The sequence below is a fragment of the Calypte anna genome, chromosome 3, assembly GCF_003957555.1.
Source record: "Calypte anna isolate BGI_N300 chromosome 3, bCalAnn1_v1.p, whole genome shotgun sequence".
NCBI classification, from domain to species: domain Eukaryota; kingdom Metazoa; phylum Chordata; class Aves; order Apodiformes; family Trochilidae; genus Calypte; species Calypte anna.
In genome coordinates this window covers 16,828,762-16,845,425 of record NC_044246.1, presented here as the reverse complement: position 1 = coordinate 16,845,425, position 16,664 = coordinate 16,828,762, and the positions used below count along the sequence as shown (strand labels likewise).

The 16,664-nt window shown below is 35.6% G+C and overlaps 1 protein-coding gene across 5 annotated transcripts in view; it reads right to left on the bottom strand.

Moving 5' to 3' along the window:
• Window positions 1-16,664, bottom strand: part of BABAM2 (BRISC and BRCA1 A complex member 2) — a 159,143-nt gene that overhangs the window by 99,440 nt on the left and 43,039 nt on the right. For all 5 annotated transcript variants that reach the window (XM_030447462.1, XM_030447461.1, XM_030447465.1 and 2 more), the window contains exons 5-6: window positions 7,207-7,401; window positions 4,943-5,017 (exon numbers count right to left, since the gene is read on the bottom strand). In XM_030447462.1, coding sequence (XP_030303322.1) covers window positions 4,943-5,017; window positions 7,207-7,401 — 270 coding nt within the window. The remainder of the gene's footprint in view (window positions 1-4,942; window positions 5,018-7,206; window positions 7,402-16,664) is intronic.

Genomic DNA, 16,664 nt, shown 5'->3' with positions numbered 1-16,664 from the left:
GTTTAACAGTAAAGCTGGTTTTCTTGCTTTTTTAATATTTTTTGCTTAAACCTTCAAACCTACAAAACTAAACAAAAGTAAGCAGTGTAAAACACTTGGCTGAACAGTTACTTTTCAGATACATCTTTAAAAAAAAAAGCACCCATGAACACCCTTTCTAGACTGCAGACCAATTTGGTGTATTTAACAGAAAAAATTATCAGGGCAAATCACAGAATCCAAACCAAGAATGACTAAGAATCATATGAAGTCCTCACTTAGACATACATTCATGTTAGAACTATTCTTAAGAATGTAGACATAATCCAGTAATATGAAAGCTGGAAGAAAAAACCCAAAACAACAACAAAGCACTAAACCAGCTCCATAACTGTAACAGTAAATAACTGGCACTTTTGCATACAAAACGGAATCTAAAACATCAAAATATGAGAGTATGGAAGATACCTAATAATTGGAAGAGGCTGTGGGCTGAGCACTGAAATATCCCTCTTAATATCCTACCACCATGCTTTATGTAACTGTGTATCTGAAAATGCAGATTTGATGGTTAGTGAAGTTTACAGATGACTGCTATGCTCATATTCTATACTCAATGTCTCAAATATTTTTCCTTTCAAGAACTGGCAATGGGAAACTGCAGATTTTTTTAAAATATATCCAAGATCCTTTTCCCATTTTAAGACCATTGTACACTGCTTTTTCTACATACTATGGGTGGACCACGACAGACAAAACTAGCATCATCATTATGTAATAGCCTGCAATTATTTTTATGGCTATTGAATTCCATTCTTCCTATGCAATACATAGAATGCAAATGTAAAGCAATAGTACAAATTACAAGCCCTAACAAGGCAGTAAATCTGAACCGAGTCACGCAACATAATGTGTCTATAAATTTTCCCACCAGAAGCAAAAAGGTTTTCAAATTTCAGAAGCTGTTCTAAATTTTTTTTTAATTAATGAAAAAATTCTATTTCCACTCTACCTCAGAATAACAAATTAAAGAGAAATTCCCAGAAACTGGGAAGACTATTACATGGTTTAATTTACTAGTAGATGTGATGTTCCTCTTCTCTGCTAATATAAAACTAAAAATGTTTCAATATCACTATCATCAGAAATACAGTTGATTGGAGATTATGATTCATATTACGATCATAACCTATAAAAATCATCAGCTGTGCAGAATGAGCTGTTCCAGTTGACAGATCTTAATAACAAAATCTTCCAATAAATTACATCATTATCTGACATCTTTTCTTGATATATGTCTTTCACACAGAGTTTACATTTATTTTCACGGCCTCTAGACTGTAAAATTTACTGGCTTCAGCTACTACAAACTGCTCTGTTTTGAACATTGCCAGTACTAACTTGCACAGACCCATTTCTAATCTAAAATCTCAATGGCTCATTATAATTGCATGTTATAAAGTTTGCCTTTTAAACTGTTAACAGTAGAAACCTAGACAAACTTTGGTGATTCAATATTCTGTTTAAGTAATTTAAGGCTGGTACAATAAGTCACCTAGTGAATATCATACTGACATCTACTTTTAAAATTTAAACTATTGGCTCCAAATGCTTACGTATATCTGAGGGTAATGAATACCTTATGGAATACAACTCAGAAAGTTTACTTTATGCCTCTGTTAGTCTTCAGTAGTACAAGTTTAATAGCAATCCATGTATTTGTAAGTATTGCATTATTTCAGGACTACAAGTCTTACGAATTGCCCGTTTTCTTAGTTGTAAAAGAGATAAAATGACAGCTGCATCATAGATACAACAAGCTTCCCATGATGGTTCATTATTCTAGCCAATACAGAAAACATACATACATTGTGGGAAAATAGTAAAATATTATTTACTGCATAATGCTCTATGCTACTTTGTGAGTCAGCTGCCCAGCACAGCCGAAAACAATCTCATGTAAAAAGATCAAATCAGGTCTGGAATCTATTTCTTGTTGCCATTAACTTGGTAACCTTAAGACACTATGCATCAGGTTTTAGTAAGCCAGCTACCAATAAAATCAAATTAAGTTTAAAAGCAAAAGAAAATATTTTACTTTTCCAAAATACTTAGCTCAAATTCTTGAGTTAAGACAGCAGAAGTACTACTTTTTATACAAGCATATATTTATACAAACTCTAAATGCAGTCGAATTTATCAAACTGCTAAATTACAATAATAAAGAAACTAGCCTAGAAAAAAGGCCTCATTTGACCCTGCATATTATCTTTAAATTCTGTTTCTTCTGTGTGATAGCTGGTTACAGAAACATACAGAAGTACTGCAGTCTTTTCACAATATTTGGAATTTGGTTTATGTCGTAAACAAAATTTGCACTGGGTTCTTTTAACAGACTTCCAAATGATGAAACCACAGTAAAGAAAAACACAAATATGTTATCTTTCAATTTGAACTTGAGGATAAACCTTTGCCATTGACAACCTTACACACAACTGTTTGGCCCCTGGCAATGTGTCTAGACAATGTCTGTTATTTGTTTCAGTTCTGAAAGATAAGCACCAAATGCAATGGTCATCACAAAAAAGCTCTTCAGTAAAAGAGTTTTAAAGATTATTTTTTAATCTACAAAAAGAAATTAGGTCTGCTTTGCATATTTCCTTGAAAGGCTGCTGGTCAGAGCATTATAGAATCACAGAATGGTTTTGACTGGGAGAGACCTTAAAGATCATCTAGTTCCAAGCCCCCTGCATGGGGGGGCTCCCCCTAAACACCAGGTTGCTCAAAGCTCCTTGATTGCTAAATTTGTTCAAATATTAAGTATTCACGAGGACACAACAAGCAGGCACATAAGTGTAGAAAATTAATACTTTAAAAACAAGATACAAGCAGGTGGTGCTAATTAGGGCACATCTTACTTAGCCAAAAGCTCAAAAAAACCCCCCCATGAAATAGAAGAAAAATACCTAAATGTCATATTTTCAATTGCATCACTAGCAACTTACTCAAAAGTTCACTCATACTGTGCAGTTGTACTACAGTCACATAATCCAGTAGAATTTGCAAATAACTGAGTGGGATGTATTTAATGAATTCCCACTATGATAACGCAAGTACCCATAAGTTTACCAAAATTACAAACAATGAAACAAAATTTGAAAGAGGTATTTTAGATGCCAAGTCTATCACTTACAATGTGTGCCACAGGAATAATGAATCTATCAAGAGGCACAAATATGAACTAGACAGTGACTCTCAAAACCAGTAGGTACAGTTAATGCTTCATTTATAAAATACTACAATTAAAATTTTAAAAGTTGCAACCACCAAAAAAGAATTTAAGCCAATGTGAATATGCTGACTGAAAATTCAACTGCAAAAAAGAGAAAGCGTAACAGTATATAAAAGAGATACTGATGTAACAATTTCCTGAGCCAAAGCTATGTTCTGTCAATTAGGACAACCTTAATGAACAACAGTAATGAGCCTTGTAGTAGCCTGAGCCACCAACTTGACTCTGCAGTTCTGTCAACACTTAAAATTTTCATTTATGTCAAATGGATTTCCATTAGAAAACAATGTAAAATTGAATATGAAGGTCCACATTCAATTCAAAACCTCTGTATTAAAGCGTAACCTTGTCAAGGAAAAAAATAACTAAAGGGTGTTTGTTCCTAAATGTACTTTTTTTAGTGTAAACAAACATTTCTTTTTGAAAAGTTCTTTACCTTGAAAAATAATGATGTTTTTTCTTTCAAATGTTAAGAATATACCAAAAAAACCTTAAAAAAAATTATCTGCTGCAGCCATCAAAAGGGGCATTATGTTTCTTAATAAATAATAATTGCAGAAGACTAAATAAATTTAACATTAAATAAAGGAATTATTTAATTTAGTATTAAATAATGGAAGAGACTCTGCATTGCTCTTTCAATCATTCTCCCTCTTCATATACTGAACTATTTTCCTTAAAATGCACACACATTTGAATAGAATTGTAAAGTCAGAGTAGTGGATATCTTAAAAATAACCTGGTAAAAAATCTGACTCTCCAGTCTATGACAACCCAATTTTTTTGACACCTTCAAATTTTTATTTTTTATAGGGAAAGGAGAAAACTCTTTACCACCTCTAGTATGAATTTGACAGAGTAAGATCTTACAATTCTGGAGTGTATTCTCAACAACTCCAATGATATTGTTAACAGTACAGACTCTTCTCGCAGGTCATATCCTCTAACCTGAATATTGGTTTCCTATTCACAGCTTTACAGTCATACTTGTATTGTGATTATGTAGGGACATCAATAAAAATTTCAGAAGAGTATTACAAATAATTAGGCTAGTATGAGTGATTAATGAGGCAAAACTAATGGTCTTCAAATATTTAACCAGGTTTTAATACAAGTGCTATTAACTAAACATCAAAAAAGAAGATGGCACAGAAAGTGTAACACAGGTTTTAATTTTGCAAATCATTACATTCATTGCACACTATAAATTAAAACATGTTCAAGTCTGCAGTTAAACATCAGCTGTTAACACACTAACAGCCTTCAATTACTTACTGCTCTTCCACCTTTCACAGTATTATTTCCACTGCATCAATAGATGCTCTATCATGTGCCATAACCTAGCAGATAGCATTGAAGCCAACATAACTGGCAGATATGACAGAAAATCAACTCCTATTTTGTTGCACAAAATCAAATACCTATTTATGTCAAAAGTCTCATAAAAAAAAGGAAATAAAAGATATGGACAGCTTAAAAAAAAATCTGATTTTAAAAAATTAACATCATTTTAGAGTTAACATCATCTTTCCAAATCAGCTTAGCAGAAGAGGACTTTCAAACTCTTGGAGAGGAGGAGGGCAGGGGCAGGAAAGGCGAAACAGTTACTTAGAACATTTCAGTAATTCATAATCTCTCACAAAAAATGTCAACTTAAGACATTCATTTTACCTTGAGAAGGTATGTAGGAATATTGCTGAAATCTACAGGCAACTTCAAGAGGAAGCGAGCTGAGAATTCTCCAGTCTGTGGAAAAAAGGTAACACTAGTGAGTCCTGGTATTTTAAAGGAAACCACAACTAGAACATTCCTAGAATAAAATATTAACCAGAAAAATGTGTAAGAGCTCATACCAAACAGAACAGTTGAGATTTAAAACATCATTTCTCTGTTGAATTACTGAAGAGGAAAAAAAAAGAAAAATCACAGGTTTATAGACGTGATCACGTTGTATGAGAAAACACATTAAAAAACATAAAACATTGTTGCCAGCAAGTAAATAGCAAAAAAGTAGTCAGAATACAACAACGTGCATGACAAAAATCAGACTCTACTTTGTTAGGCCCTAAATACAGATTTAATTTTGGCTGTAGCAATTTCCAGACTAAGGTCTGGCAAGACCTTCTGTCTGAGAGCAAGCTGAAAACGTATTTCTAAGAGTATATATACAAAAGAGGCATCTCCCAAACACTACAGGTATACATAAGAAAATTTGCCTTGAGTAAGGTGAGAATGTATAAAAAATGTTCTCTTATACATTAGCACAGATAAAAGAACTGAAGTAGAAGGTTTTTTATAATTTGTTTTCAAAACTAATTGATTCTTAACACCTAGACAACCCTTCACTGAAAATTTGCCAAGCACCCCCTACGCATTCCTCTTTCTTATGCATAAACTGTATGCAAAGGAAATGGAAAGGATTTCCTTTCTGTTTCATGCACTTCCTCAAAACCAGACTTTATCCACCTGGTTATGAAGCAATGAAGTTCGTTCTTTTTGAAAAACAAATGCTTGCCTGATTTCCTTGGTATTAGTTTTTTATCACCCTTATTTTTTAATTCCATAAAGTAACCATACAGCAGGAGTATCTGTAATGTTGACTTAGTAGTATAAAAAACATGAAACATTTATCAGTTAAGTACAAAAAAACAGGACATCTTGAGACAAGATAGCAAAGCCTAGTTATGTGGTGACACACACTTTTTTAAAAACAATACTTTATTTTAACAGGCAAGGAGACAAACCTATAATAATATTCAGGAGTTGTTCTCCCAGACCAACACCAGGACAACAAGGAAAAATAGTATCATGAATGCAATGAAAACCTTTCCAACAGTACCTTGCCAGGTATCTCTTTCACAGAGGGGTTTGTATGTTAGGTTGTAATCCACCCTGCTGACAACTAGCTCAGATTTGTCCTTAAAACTTGTTGCTGGTTGTCATACAACAGAAGCAAAGCAGTTGCACACAGAAACACTACGCAACAAGAAGTGAGCACACATTACACTAAAGTCAGGTTCTGAAACCCTTCCTGATGACACTAATTGTGAGGATGGATGTCAATGTTCCGATGCTGTATTTCTACTGTGTGAAGAAAAAATATCGACTTCTTGTGTATGTACATATAGTATGAAGATAGCTCTGATGACAGTCAGGGCACTTGTTTTTTATTCTGAAATAGATATTATAGACAGTGTTCTTGTCTGGACTTCACTTCAGAAAAGATGCCATACAACATTTGTCATAAAATCCAGAAATTTATTTCTGGTAAAATACCAAGTCTGACAAACAGGGATTGCCACTGATGAGTGGCCTCTGATCAAAATATCAGCTGCTCTAAGATGTGGAAGCAAGTAAGCACTTACAGTGTAGAGCTTTTATGTCATTCATTAAAGGTTATTTTGTAATGTAGTAGGTCCAAAAGTGTTCTGGATGGGTAGGGAGTAGTCCCTGACCATGGTATTCACCTATTCAACCCCAACCAGCTTTTATCAACTTGATCATAATGTGGAACCACACCCTAAAATATCCTACGCCTAAGCAAGCTGACTTTCCAGGGCAGGGTGTCATATCAACACTGTTATTCTGCCTCTCAAAACTTCAGAGCTAAATCACAACTTCCACATAGGATTGCATTGTGTCCTGTAAATACTGCACAGACTTTTCAACTGGTTTCAAAGTTTTAAATGCATAAACCAGATGAATTAACATCAGTTGAAAGACAGCTACTCACCTGGAAATCTGCTTCAGTCAAGGTAGTGGAATGAGTGCAATGTACAAAACAGAGAGAAAGTGAGCTGGAGTCAAAGAGAAGTTTCCTTCATTGGAAACATGGAGCATGGAGATCCACAGAAACAATTCAAGTTTTCAAGACAAGAAATGTATTGATTAAAACAAAAGGACCAATGAATGTATTTCAGAATAAATATTCTTACCCAGTTGTTTTTCTTGCCAGCATAGATTTCCATGTTTTCTCCATACTGAGGTTCTTCCAGTAAAGTCTGATATTCAAACATGAGACGAGAGCTCTCCCGTAATCGGCTGCACTGAAATTGGTGATACTGCTGCACAAGCTCTTTCACAACAAGCAGGAGGCATTCAGGGTTTGAAGGATTCCAAGCAGCTAAATTCTGTTAAATCAGGAAAGAACAGAGACAAAATTTGTTCACAGCAATAAAGACAAGCACTGCTCCTCCCATACTGATACTGATAAGCAATAAGCATGTGGAAACTTTGTGAAAAAGCTAAATAATAATCTTAAATCCAAAGGTTGCATTATGCTTTGGAAGCAAACCAGGTCAAACAGCAAAAGCACACCTTAATGGCAAATGAAAGTCCATATAGGGACCTATCAGAAAACTCGTAACAGGGCTACTGGCAAGCATAAATAGGTCCAAATTACCATCCCATTACTCCCTGAAATTATACTCCTATATCTGAGAAATGAAAAGTTTGAATTAAAAAAATTAAAACGGATAGGACACATAGAGAGATCAGTAAGTACAATCCTGCACAGTACCTGACTCAAAAAGCAGTGAGCCAAGTGAATACACCAAATTAACACCAACTACAGAAACTACTCTGCTCCCATATTCAAATACTAAATATAGAATTGACAGTGACAGAGCAAATGGACACTCTTCTGTTGCCTCATTCTTGTGCTTTACTTCATGTTGACTGTCTCTTCACTAGTTACCTTGACTCATTCCATTCCCTTGACACAAATGCCATCCATGAAGTCTCTTCAATTTGCCTGGCAGATGATTTTATATTAGAAGTTGGTTGTTTATCAAGAAATAAAACAGCTAACAGAAATAAAAATCTTTATAAAATTAAGATAACTGTGCCAGTAGCAATGTAGCAATGTTATCTCTCAGTTTAACTACTGAGATAGTAGCACACTAAGCTTTATTCAGGAAGGTTTTCTGTGTTCCAGCCTATACCTAAACATGTATACTTTTGCATGCCTGCATCTGGTTAACCTAGATCAGAACTTCCCCTGCACTGTATGCTGACAGGACATGTTCTGATGCAGAAGCCCATACTCTCTGTAATTAGGTTATCAACAGGACTTTTCAATACAAGCTCAGGGGCACGTTAAGAGCCGTGTGAGTTTTGGTTATATATGAATATAAGCAAAACCATTCTGTATTTCTCTCAAGCACAAGACACATGACAACAAACTATTGTATAGTTAACATTCAGATCCTTAGAAATGGCAAAGATGTCTGTATTTCAGAACTAAGTAGAAATATAGTAGCTTCAAATAAAGTTATAAATCACTATCTGATCTCAAAGTAGTTACAGATAGCATGGACCACAGAATGACAGAATGTCAGGGGTTGGAAGGGATCTAGAAAGATCGAGTCCACTCCCCCTGCCAGAGCAGGATCACCCAGAGTACAGGAACACCACCACGCAGGTTTGGATTTCTCCAGAGGAGACTCCACAGCCTCACTGAGCAGCTTGTTCCAGTGTCACCCCACAGTGAAAAAGCTTTTCCTTACGATACTTTTGTCCAGGAAATTGCAGACATTTCATGTACAAGCTACATGCATAATTTACATTCTTTGGCAACGACAAAAAAAGTATTAGCTCTTTTTTACCTCCTCAGTGGAAAAACTGCTTTGGCATGCAACATTTTCTACAATGAAAAGTCAGAAAATATCGCTGTACATTGAAGTAACCATCTTAAGAATGCCTTGTGTTCAAACCTAGCATTCTTAACTCAGGTTAAGTAAATTAATGAAGCTGGATAAAAAACACGTGCCCTAAAATGCACAAGCTAAAAAGCTTGTAAAGCTATTTTATATAAAAGCAAAATTAATAAATAGAGTGAGCAGGCTGCACAGAGAGGTTGTGGAGTTTCTATCCTTGGAAATACTCAAAACCCTACTGCACAAGGTCCTGGACAATCTGCTCGATCTGACCCTGCCCAGGCAAAAGGGATGGACTGGATGGTCTCCAAAGGTTCTTCCCAACCTCAGCTATTTTTTGATTCTATGGAGAGATTTACAAAAAGCTCAAGCTGAAGCAGAGGATCTTAGTGAGGTAAGACTCCGTATTTCTGACCTGAGAATAGAGAGTTGTGCATAAATTTTCTGATACTCTACAAAAGCTGGTAGAAAAGTTAATCAGGTATTCACCAGGCACCACCTTCAGCTCTACAATGAAATCCACTTGTAGCCTTATACACCTAATGTGTATAACCTACTTGTGGCCTAATACCACCTAAGTGGATGGATACTTCTGTTACAAAGACTTGAATTTTTATGATCCCTGATGACTGTAGTTCATGATATATCCCTTTGGAATGGCTTTCTACAGACTTCACTATATATGTATGATGGCTTAAATGATACTTGAAGGATTTTTATTTCGGTAACTTTGTATTTGTTTCCTTCTGAAGTCAGCTATTAGGATGTTATCAAAATTGATTTATCTTTTTCCAACATAATCACTTGGCTGGTGATGCTGCATTAACTGTCTACACACCACTCATTCTGGGCATTACAGTGAAAAACGTACATTTCTGTCACACACTAAGAACATGGTTGGGAGAGACAGTCCTGAAAGGTGAAGCTCAGATTCTTTAGAAACATAGATGCTTTTCTTGCTTTGATAAAGAAACCTTACATTTTAAGAGTGTGGACAGAGCACTTAAGGGAACACTTACCTCTAGAATACAGATTTGAAACACACCTGATGTTTATATAATTTACAGGTTCAACCAAGTGTAACAGGCTCAGCTCAAGAAACACAACAGTTCATAATGATCATGCTGATCATGATCATGCTGATCATGATTTGGTTTGTTTGACATGGATGAAGGAACAGTTCCATGAATAGTTACAGGATTACACTGCACTCTTTCTGCTCCCTATGATTCTGGTAAAAAGGGCTGCCCAGTGTGAGTAAGATACTGCTTTTGAACCTCTGCTTTTAGAAGCTTCCACAATGTCACAGATTCCACATTTGACCATGGACTGAAGTAAAAGTACTGTGGTTTTTTTCCTTCTGGACATTAACTACACCTATTAGGTAGAAATACTACCATTGCTACAGCTTAAAAGGTAAACTATATTTCAGAGTAAGTGGTGAATGCATGAGATACTAATACAGTTCAAGTAAGTTGCTCAAATCCATACTACAGAGTGACTGAAAGCCTTCTTCTAACTTGTCTGCCATCTACAGCTGGTAAAATTTTATTCTGAGTTTGAACCCATCTAACCTTATCCAATTCTACAGGTAGACAGCATCTTCTAGGAAACACATTGTGCATCATGCAGTCTGAAACCAGACTGTGTATAACCTTAAATTTCCTGTTCCCAAGCTGCTGCTCAAATAAAGCATTTCCAGAAAGCCTGAGGATGTAATATGCCAGTATGTACTGATATCAGCCAGACAAGTGGGAATAACCTTTCCTCCTAATAACATTGGTATAACACAATAGAAATGTTCTGTCAAAGGAAATGACCAACAATATTTTAATAACTGACCTAAATGCAACTGAACCTTTTGTTTTTTAAATAACCTTACACTACAAAACAAAAAAAGAGCAAGAGGAAATCCATTGTCATTTGTCCAGCATGGAGCTAGAGTACTGCTTTCTTCAAAGAATTCAAGAACACTGCATCAAAACAGTGTTTATGCTGCATTGCCTTAAAGCTACAGGAATAAAAATAAGTTATTTGACTGTAGTATCCTTACTAAATACCTTTTGTTCAGTAACTAAAAATTTAAATAAAATATGAACTACTTATAAAAAAAAATGCCTGAAGAAAAATTAAACTACCCACCCAATGCAGACATCAATTACAACATATCCTCACTGATGAAATAGTAAATATGCAATGGTAACAAATTTTCTGTAACACAAGTTGTGATTTAAATAAACATTCATTTTTAACTTTAGAATTCTATTATTGTGGTGCTTGTTATTTGGCAATTGCCTTTTACATGTCTAGCCATTTTGTTAGCTGTCCAGAAGTGCTGTTCATTTTAGAAGATCTAAATTTGTAAATGTTAACACAAATGATTCAGAATACAATGACACACTTACATCCAAAGTTTCTTCTTACATATCAGTGCATTGCTTATTTGCCCTAAGCAATAGGTTTCTTCATCTGAAGTGTGTCAAAATACATTCTACAGTGTTCTAGTTTCAAACGGTACCTTCTTTAATCTTCCTTAGTTTTTTAAATCAAAAACAAAGTAAGCAACTACATGTAACATACACTATTGAAACCTACCTAAAGCAGAATTTGATGTTAATGAAATTGACCCCTTGTAGATGTCTCAATTGCTACAATTCCAGCAATATAATAATTCTGAGAACAGGCAAGCATTTGTCACTGGTCAATGAGACTAGTGTCCCTGCAACAGTAAATCTATCTTCTTTAGAGATAAAGCATCTTCTAAATAGAATTTTTTAACCAATGAACTATTGTAAACACTCTCAGACTCTGGAAGCTGTTTTAATATGGAAAATTGAAGCTGAGGGGTTTGTAGCAAAAAAGAGTAGAAGCCTGTGCACTTCACTTCCTGATTGTTTGCCTTAAGACTGTATTCCAACTCAAGCCAATAGAGCTCTTTAAGAAAAAGTATTTAAAAATATTTAAAACATCTGAACAGAGCAAGTTTCCAGTGCTTGTGTTCTTAGTTTGACCACAAAACTCAGACCTTGCATAAGAATTGTGCTCTGAATGCAACTTCAAAATTATGAGGTTTAGTTCTGATGGCTTCAGAAAAACTGGAAATAATAAAACATCCACAACCTCATTTTCTACAGCCAGACTGTTCAAGCCCATCAGGTATAAAAATCCCAGTTATAGAAACGACCAACAAATACATATACAGCAAGACTTTTTGCTTTTTGTGGCTTCTATCAAAACCTCCTGTTCTGCTCACCAAGATCTTCAATTTCACCCCTGACAAAATTTATCCATTCACATCATTTTACCAAAATCAAACGCATGCTGAAAAGAGAGGGGTTCTAGATGAAATTACTATAAAATTGCAATAAAAATTAATTTTACTGTAAAAAAATGAGCATGCTGACTGGGACACTGACAGACCAAGTTACATATTTTACCCAAAAATCTTTGCTAATATAAAATGAGGTTTCTGCAGACTCCAGAGAGTTAATCAAATTTCACAGAACAATCGATAATGTATTTAAAATAACTCCAGACTTGGATTCAATTCCTTGCCTATTTTGCCAACAGATACCTTCAAGCAAACTTCGCAGTGCAAACTCTCTGAAGTTACTCAGTTCATCAGCTAGACTGAAAGTGGCCCTCTATACAACTGTATGTAAGTATAAATCAACTCAAAATGTGCAACTACAAGTGGTTCTGCATTCATGCTTATCACATGTGAAGGCTTACACACACATCTCAAATTTGTTATGACCATTTTTAGTTTTATTTTTTCAGCATGTGATAGAAGAACTTACATGTCAATACATGAGCAGAGGAAGGCTCAGTAAAACAATTCTCTTCTGTCTCAACACTCCTTGCATGTCACTCCACAATCTCCTCCAAAACTAGGAGCAACTCTACACTTAAGATCTAAACTTCACTCTTTTAATTGGCTTTTGGCTTGGCCACAGTGCAACTGGTATAACTTTCCTTTTCTAAAAGGTAAATTGTTTCCTCATCCTAAGAAGTTTAATTTAATAGCAGTTTTTGTAGGGTAAGAAGATGACTATGTATGTTGTATGACTATGTATGTTGTGGACAGTGAAGTTTGGTATTGTCATCTGTAACAACTGGCTAATTCCTATTTTTCCAATTAGGGAATGATTTCAAAATGGTCTACAGGAAAAGCAATGCAAAGAGAACTTCTGTGTAACAAAAGACCAGACTTCAGAAGCATCATTGCCCACATGCTGTAGCTGCTGCCACAGAGAAGATGACCAATATCTATTTAGCTATCTGTGAGTAAGGGAGTTGAGTATTCTTTGGTGGCAGAAGCTTCCTTCGCAATTGCCAATTTTTCTCATTACTGGACTAAGCTTCAGAAAGAGGTCTTTGAGAAAATAGTTACCTAGACCCTAGAGTAATTATGCCATAGCATGTACATGCACTGACTTTGCCCTCCACCTAACATTGTGTGGCAATATAAATAGAAAAATAATATTCAGTTATTATACAGAGACTAGCAGACTATTGGCATCAGGAGATCTGTTCTGAATATATATCAGATATTGTATTAAACAAGCCCACCAAGAAGCATAATTTTCACTAGGAAGTATAACCCGATGGATTTTGTTAGAGTGCAAAGTCACTCTTGGAATTCCCTGGTTCTTGATCTTCTGTCCTGACTATGCAGGAGCTGCCTGCGTAGTAAGTGAGTGGTTTGATAGGGAAAGATTTTTGGACCATGAGACATGACCAAAATGTTGAGAAAATAAATTCACTTAAACTGTATATAGAGAGGTAGAATAAAGGTACTATAAGGCCACCCACGGAGTGCTATTTAAGCAACTTCAACAGTAACTCATTTAAATGAATAGCAATGGCACCAACTGGATGCAGCCAGACAGTATCAGTTTTAATTAGATCTTTTGAGCAGCAAGGCAAGTGACAAACCCCCACAAACAAGTTTCCCAGCCCTCCTAGCAAAGAGATGCAGAACTTGCTTTCCAATGTAGCCATACTGTTCAGCTTTTGGAAAGAAACCACACTTAAGTTTTGTTCTGGAACATCTTGTGCTTTGCAGTCTTTCCTTTATCCTTCCAAAAAGCTAATGAAGAACCAATGCTAACAACTCAGTGTAACAGTGTGGTTACCTGTTCCCACTTTTTTCAGAACAGAAAGCACCCTGTCTTCCATAAGCAGCTAATTCATAGCCTCCTTCCCAGGTTACTGTTTATTTCCTAACTCCAGGCAATCTATAGATTGTCTGCAGCAATCTATAGTTCTGCACTATCAGAAAGAAAAGGCAGCAACAATTGCTAATTGAACTGAAGCTGTTTTTCTTTGAAATGTGTTTAAATATCCAGGTTGCCAGAATATCTTCCAGGAATGTGATTTTAAAGAAGACAGATTGTAACTGTTTTTCCTGGCTATACTACAGGAAACAACAGCAAGATCTTATTTTAAGTTAGTGTACTTTTTTATTTCTAAGCAAGAAATTAACTTTTACAAGAAAATGTCAGTAAACAAAGCCTTCCAAGCCTACAGCAGTGGTAATGCATTTCTGTAACATCTTTCATCCAGAATTATCATAAAGAATAATGTAAGTACAGATTTGCATTTTGTTTGTATCTCTGCACACCACATGCACGAAACTCGCATCCTACAGTGGCTTAAAATCAGCATCAATGTAGGTTTTTACCTGCAATGAGAAAGATCACACTGGGATATCAGCAATTATGCTCCATATAAATATAAGGGAGATACAGGCCAAGTGGTCACAGCATTAGGAACTGGGATATCTGGTTTCAGCTCCTGCTTGCTATAGTCTTCATAGGCCACCATGGGGAAATTGCTAACAGAAAAAGGCACAGGATAATTATCTGCCATATGCTCACATCTTTCTATCAACAGATATTTTTCACAGTATTTGCAGGGCTGGAGTGTTGTAACAACTTCAAAGGCTTCAGTTTCTTAGCAGCCAGCACTTAAACATCCTACAGGCTGCAGTTTCAAATCAATCACTGTAAACCTACATGCCATCTACTTGTCATCTTATTTTCACAGGTTCTTCATGTTCCCCTCCCCCAAAGCACCACTGGAACAACTTTTTGGATTGATCTGCTTGAAATGATCATTTCTGGGCACAAGAAAACATCAAAACTTAACATTTCATAAAAGCAGTTCAACTCGGGAACACTTTTGCCAAATACAACCAAAGAACTTTGAGACCTTGTGAGCTCTACTAGCTGTTGTGAATAACTGATAAAATGATTGCATAAAGCTTGGGATAATCAGCATTTACTTTTTTATTTTTAATCAGAGGCTGTGAAAACTGGACACATAAATTACAATAGCGTATAAATTCTTAGCTGAAATCTCTAATACCTGAAGACCTTGAGAATTAGCATGAAAATTCATTAGAACAAAATATTAAGAAGCAAATTCTGCTTTTAGAAAATCACCTGACATTTTGTATAAAATTATTTTCCCTCTTTTTTTCCACAGACCACTCAGCGTGATTCTTGATTAACAATCCCATACCCAAGGAGACTCTAAACCTCAGCAAATGTGAAACACAGAACACTCTTACTGCACTCGCCACCAATAATGCACCACTGACTCTCAAGTACCATCCATCAGAAAAAGAAGCAAACTCAATTTCCAAAGGTTACTGCAAATTACTCCTATGCCCCACTGTAGGAGCAGTTAAGAGATAGCTGATCTTTCTATGTTAAGGGTGTTCTGGAGATGTAGAAACTGTGAAGCTGCTGAAGCTAGAAAAGCATTTCTAAGTTGTGCAATCTTTCTGAAAAAGTCTCCATGCTTCTCCCACAGAGCTCTCTTGCACGATAATCAGACCCTTAAAAGCTAGAATTGCCTACTGCCAAAAGAAAGAGAGTACAATATTATGTAATTAATATCCTAAAGACTTGGCATGCAGAAGTATTTCTTGTCCTACTTTACTAAGAGATTAGAGCAAGTTTTGTTTCTATTCAGACCTCCCAGCACACCTCTGCAAAGCAGATGGTACCTTTACCTGTTCTGAAATGGAGTTTCTTAATTCCCTCAGCCCATATAAATACTGGGATAGGGAATCCAATGCACTTTATCATTAGTTAATCCATGTGAGTACACAGCACATTTACCACCTAGGAGTCGGTTACCAGAGGAATACATATTTAACTAGACAGGACAAGTAAAAAGAAACAAAGTGTGAAGACAATATTAATTTCAACACATAGGGCATGTGCATCTTTTACCTAAAAACTTACTCATTATGCACTAATGGCAGCATGTACAGGTCCCAGCTCTTCAGACCCTCAGTGGACCAAAGAACATGCCACTGTCTCAATGTTAATGCTCTGCCTCAAGAGTTCCTCTCTAAATTCTGAGTCTTCCACTCTTACCAGTTCTTGCAGTTTTTTCTTTTCATGTTAAAACAAATAATTTTAGCTACAGCAAGGAGGCAGAACCTTCACAGCTAATCTTTTGGACAGAGTCCACTAACATCCCTCGAGCATTTATTGTTGGGTGACATACGCAGAACTGATTTTTTTCAACCATTTTTTCCCCAGTATTTTCACACTTGTCCTACAAATGAGTTTTTAGGACCTTGAAAATGCAGACCCTAAGTAAAATATTTATAAAATACCATTGTGTAAATCATGAAACACTGGAAACAGAAATTATTTTTCTACCATACCAAACAAACTATTGCAAATCAGATATTTCTTCTCAAAAAGGCAATA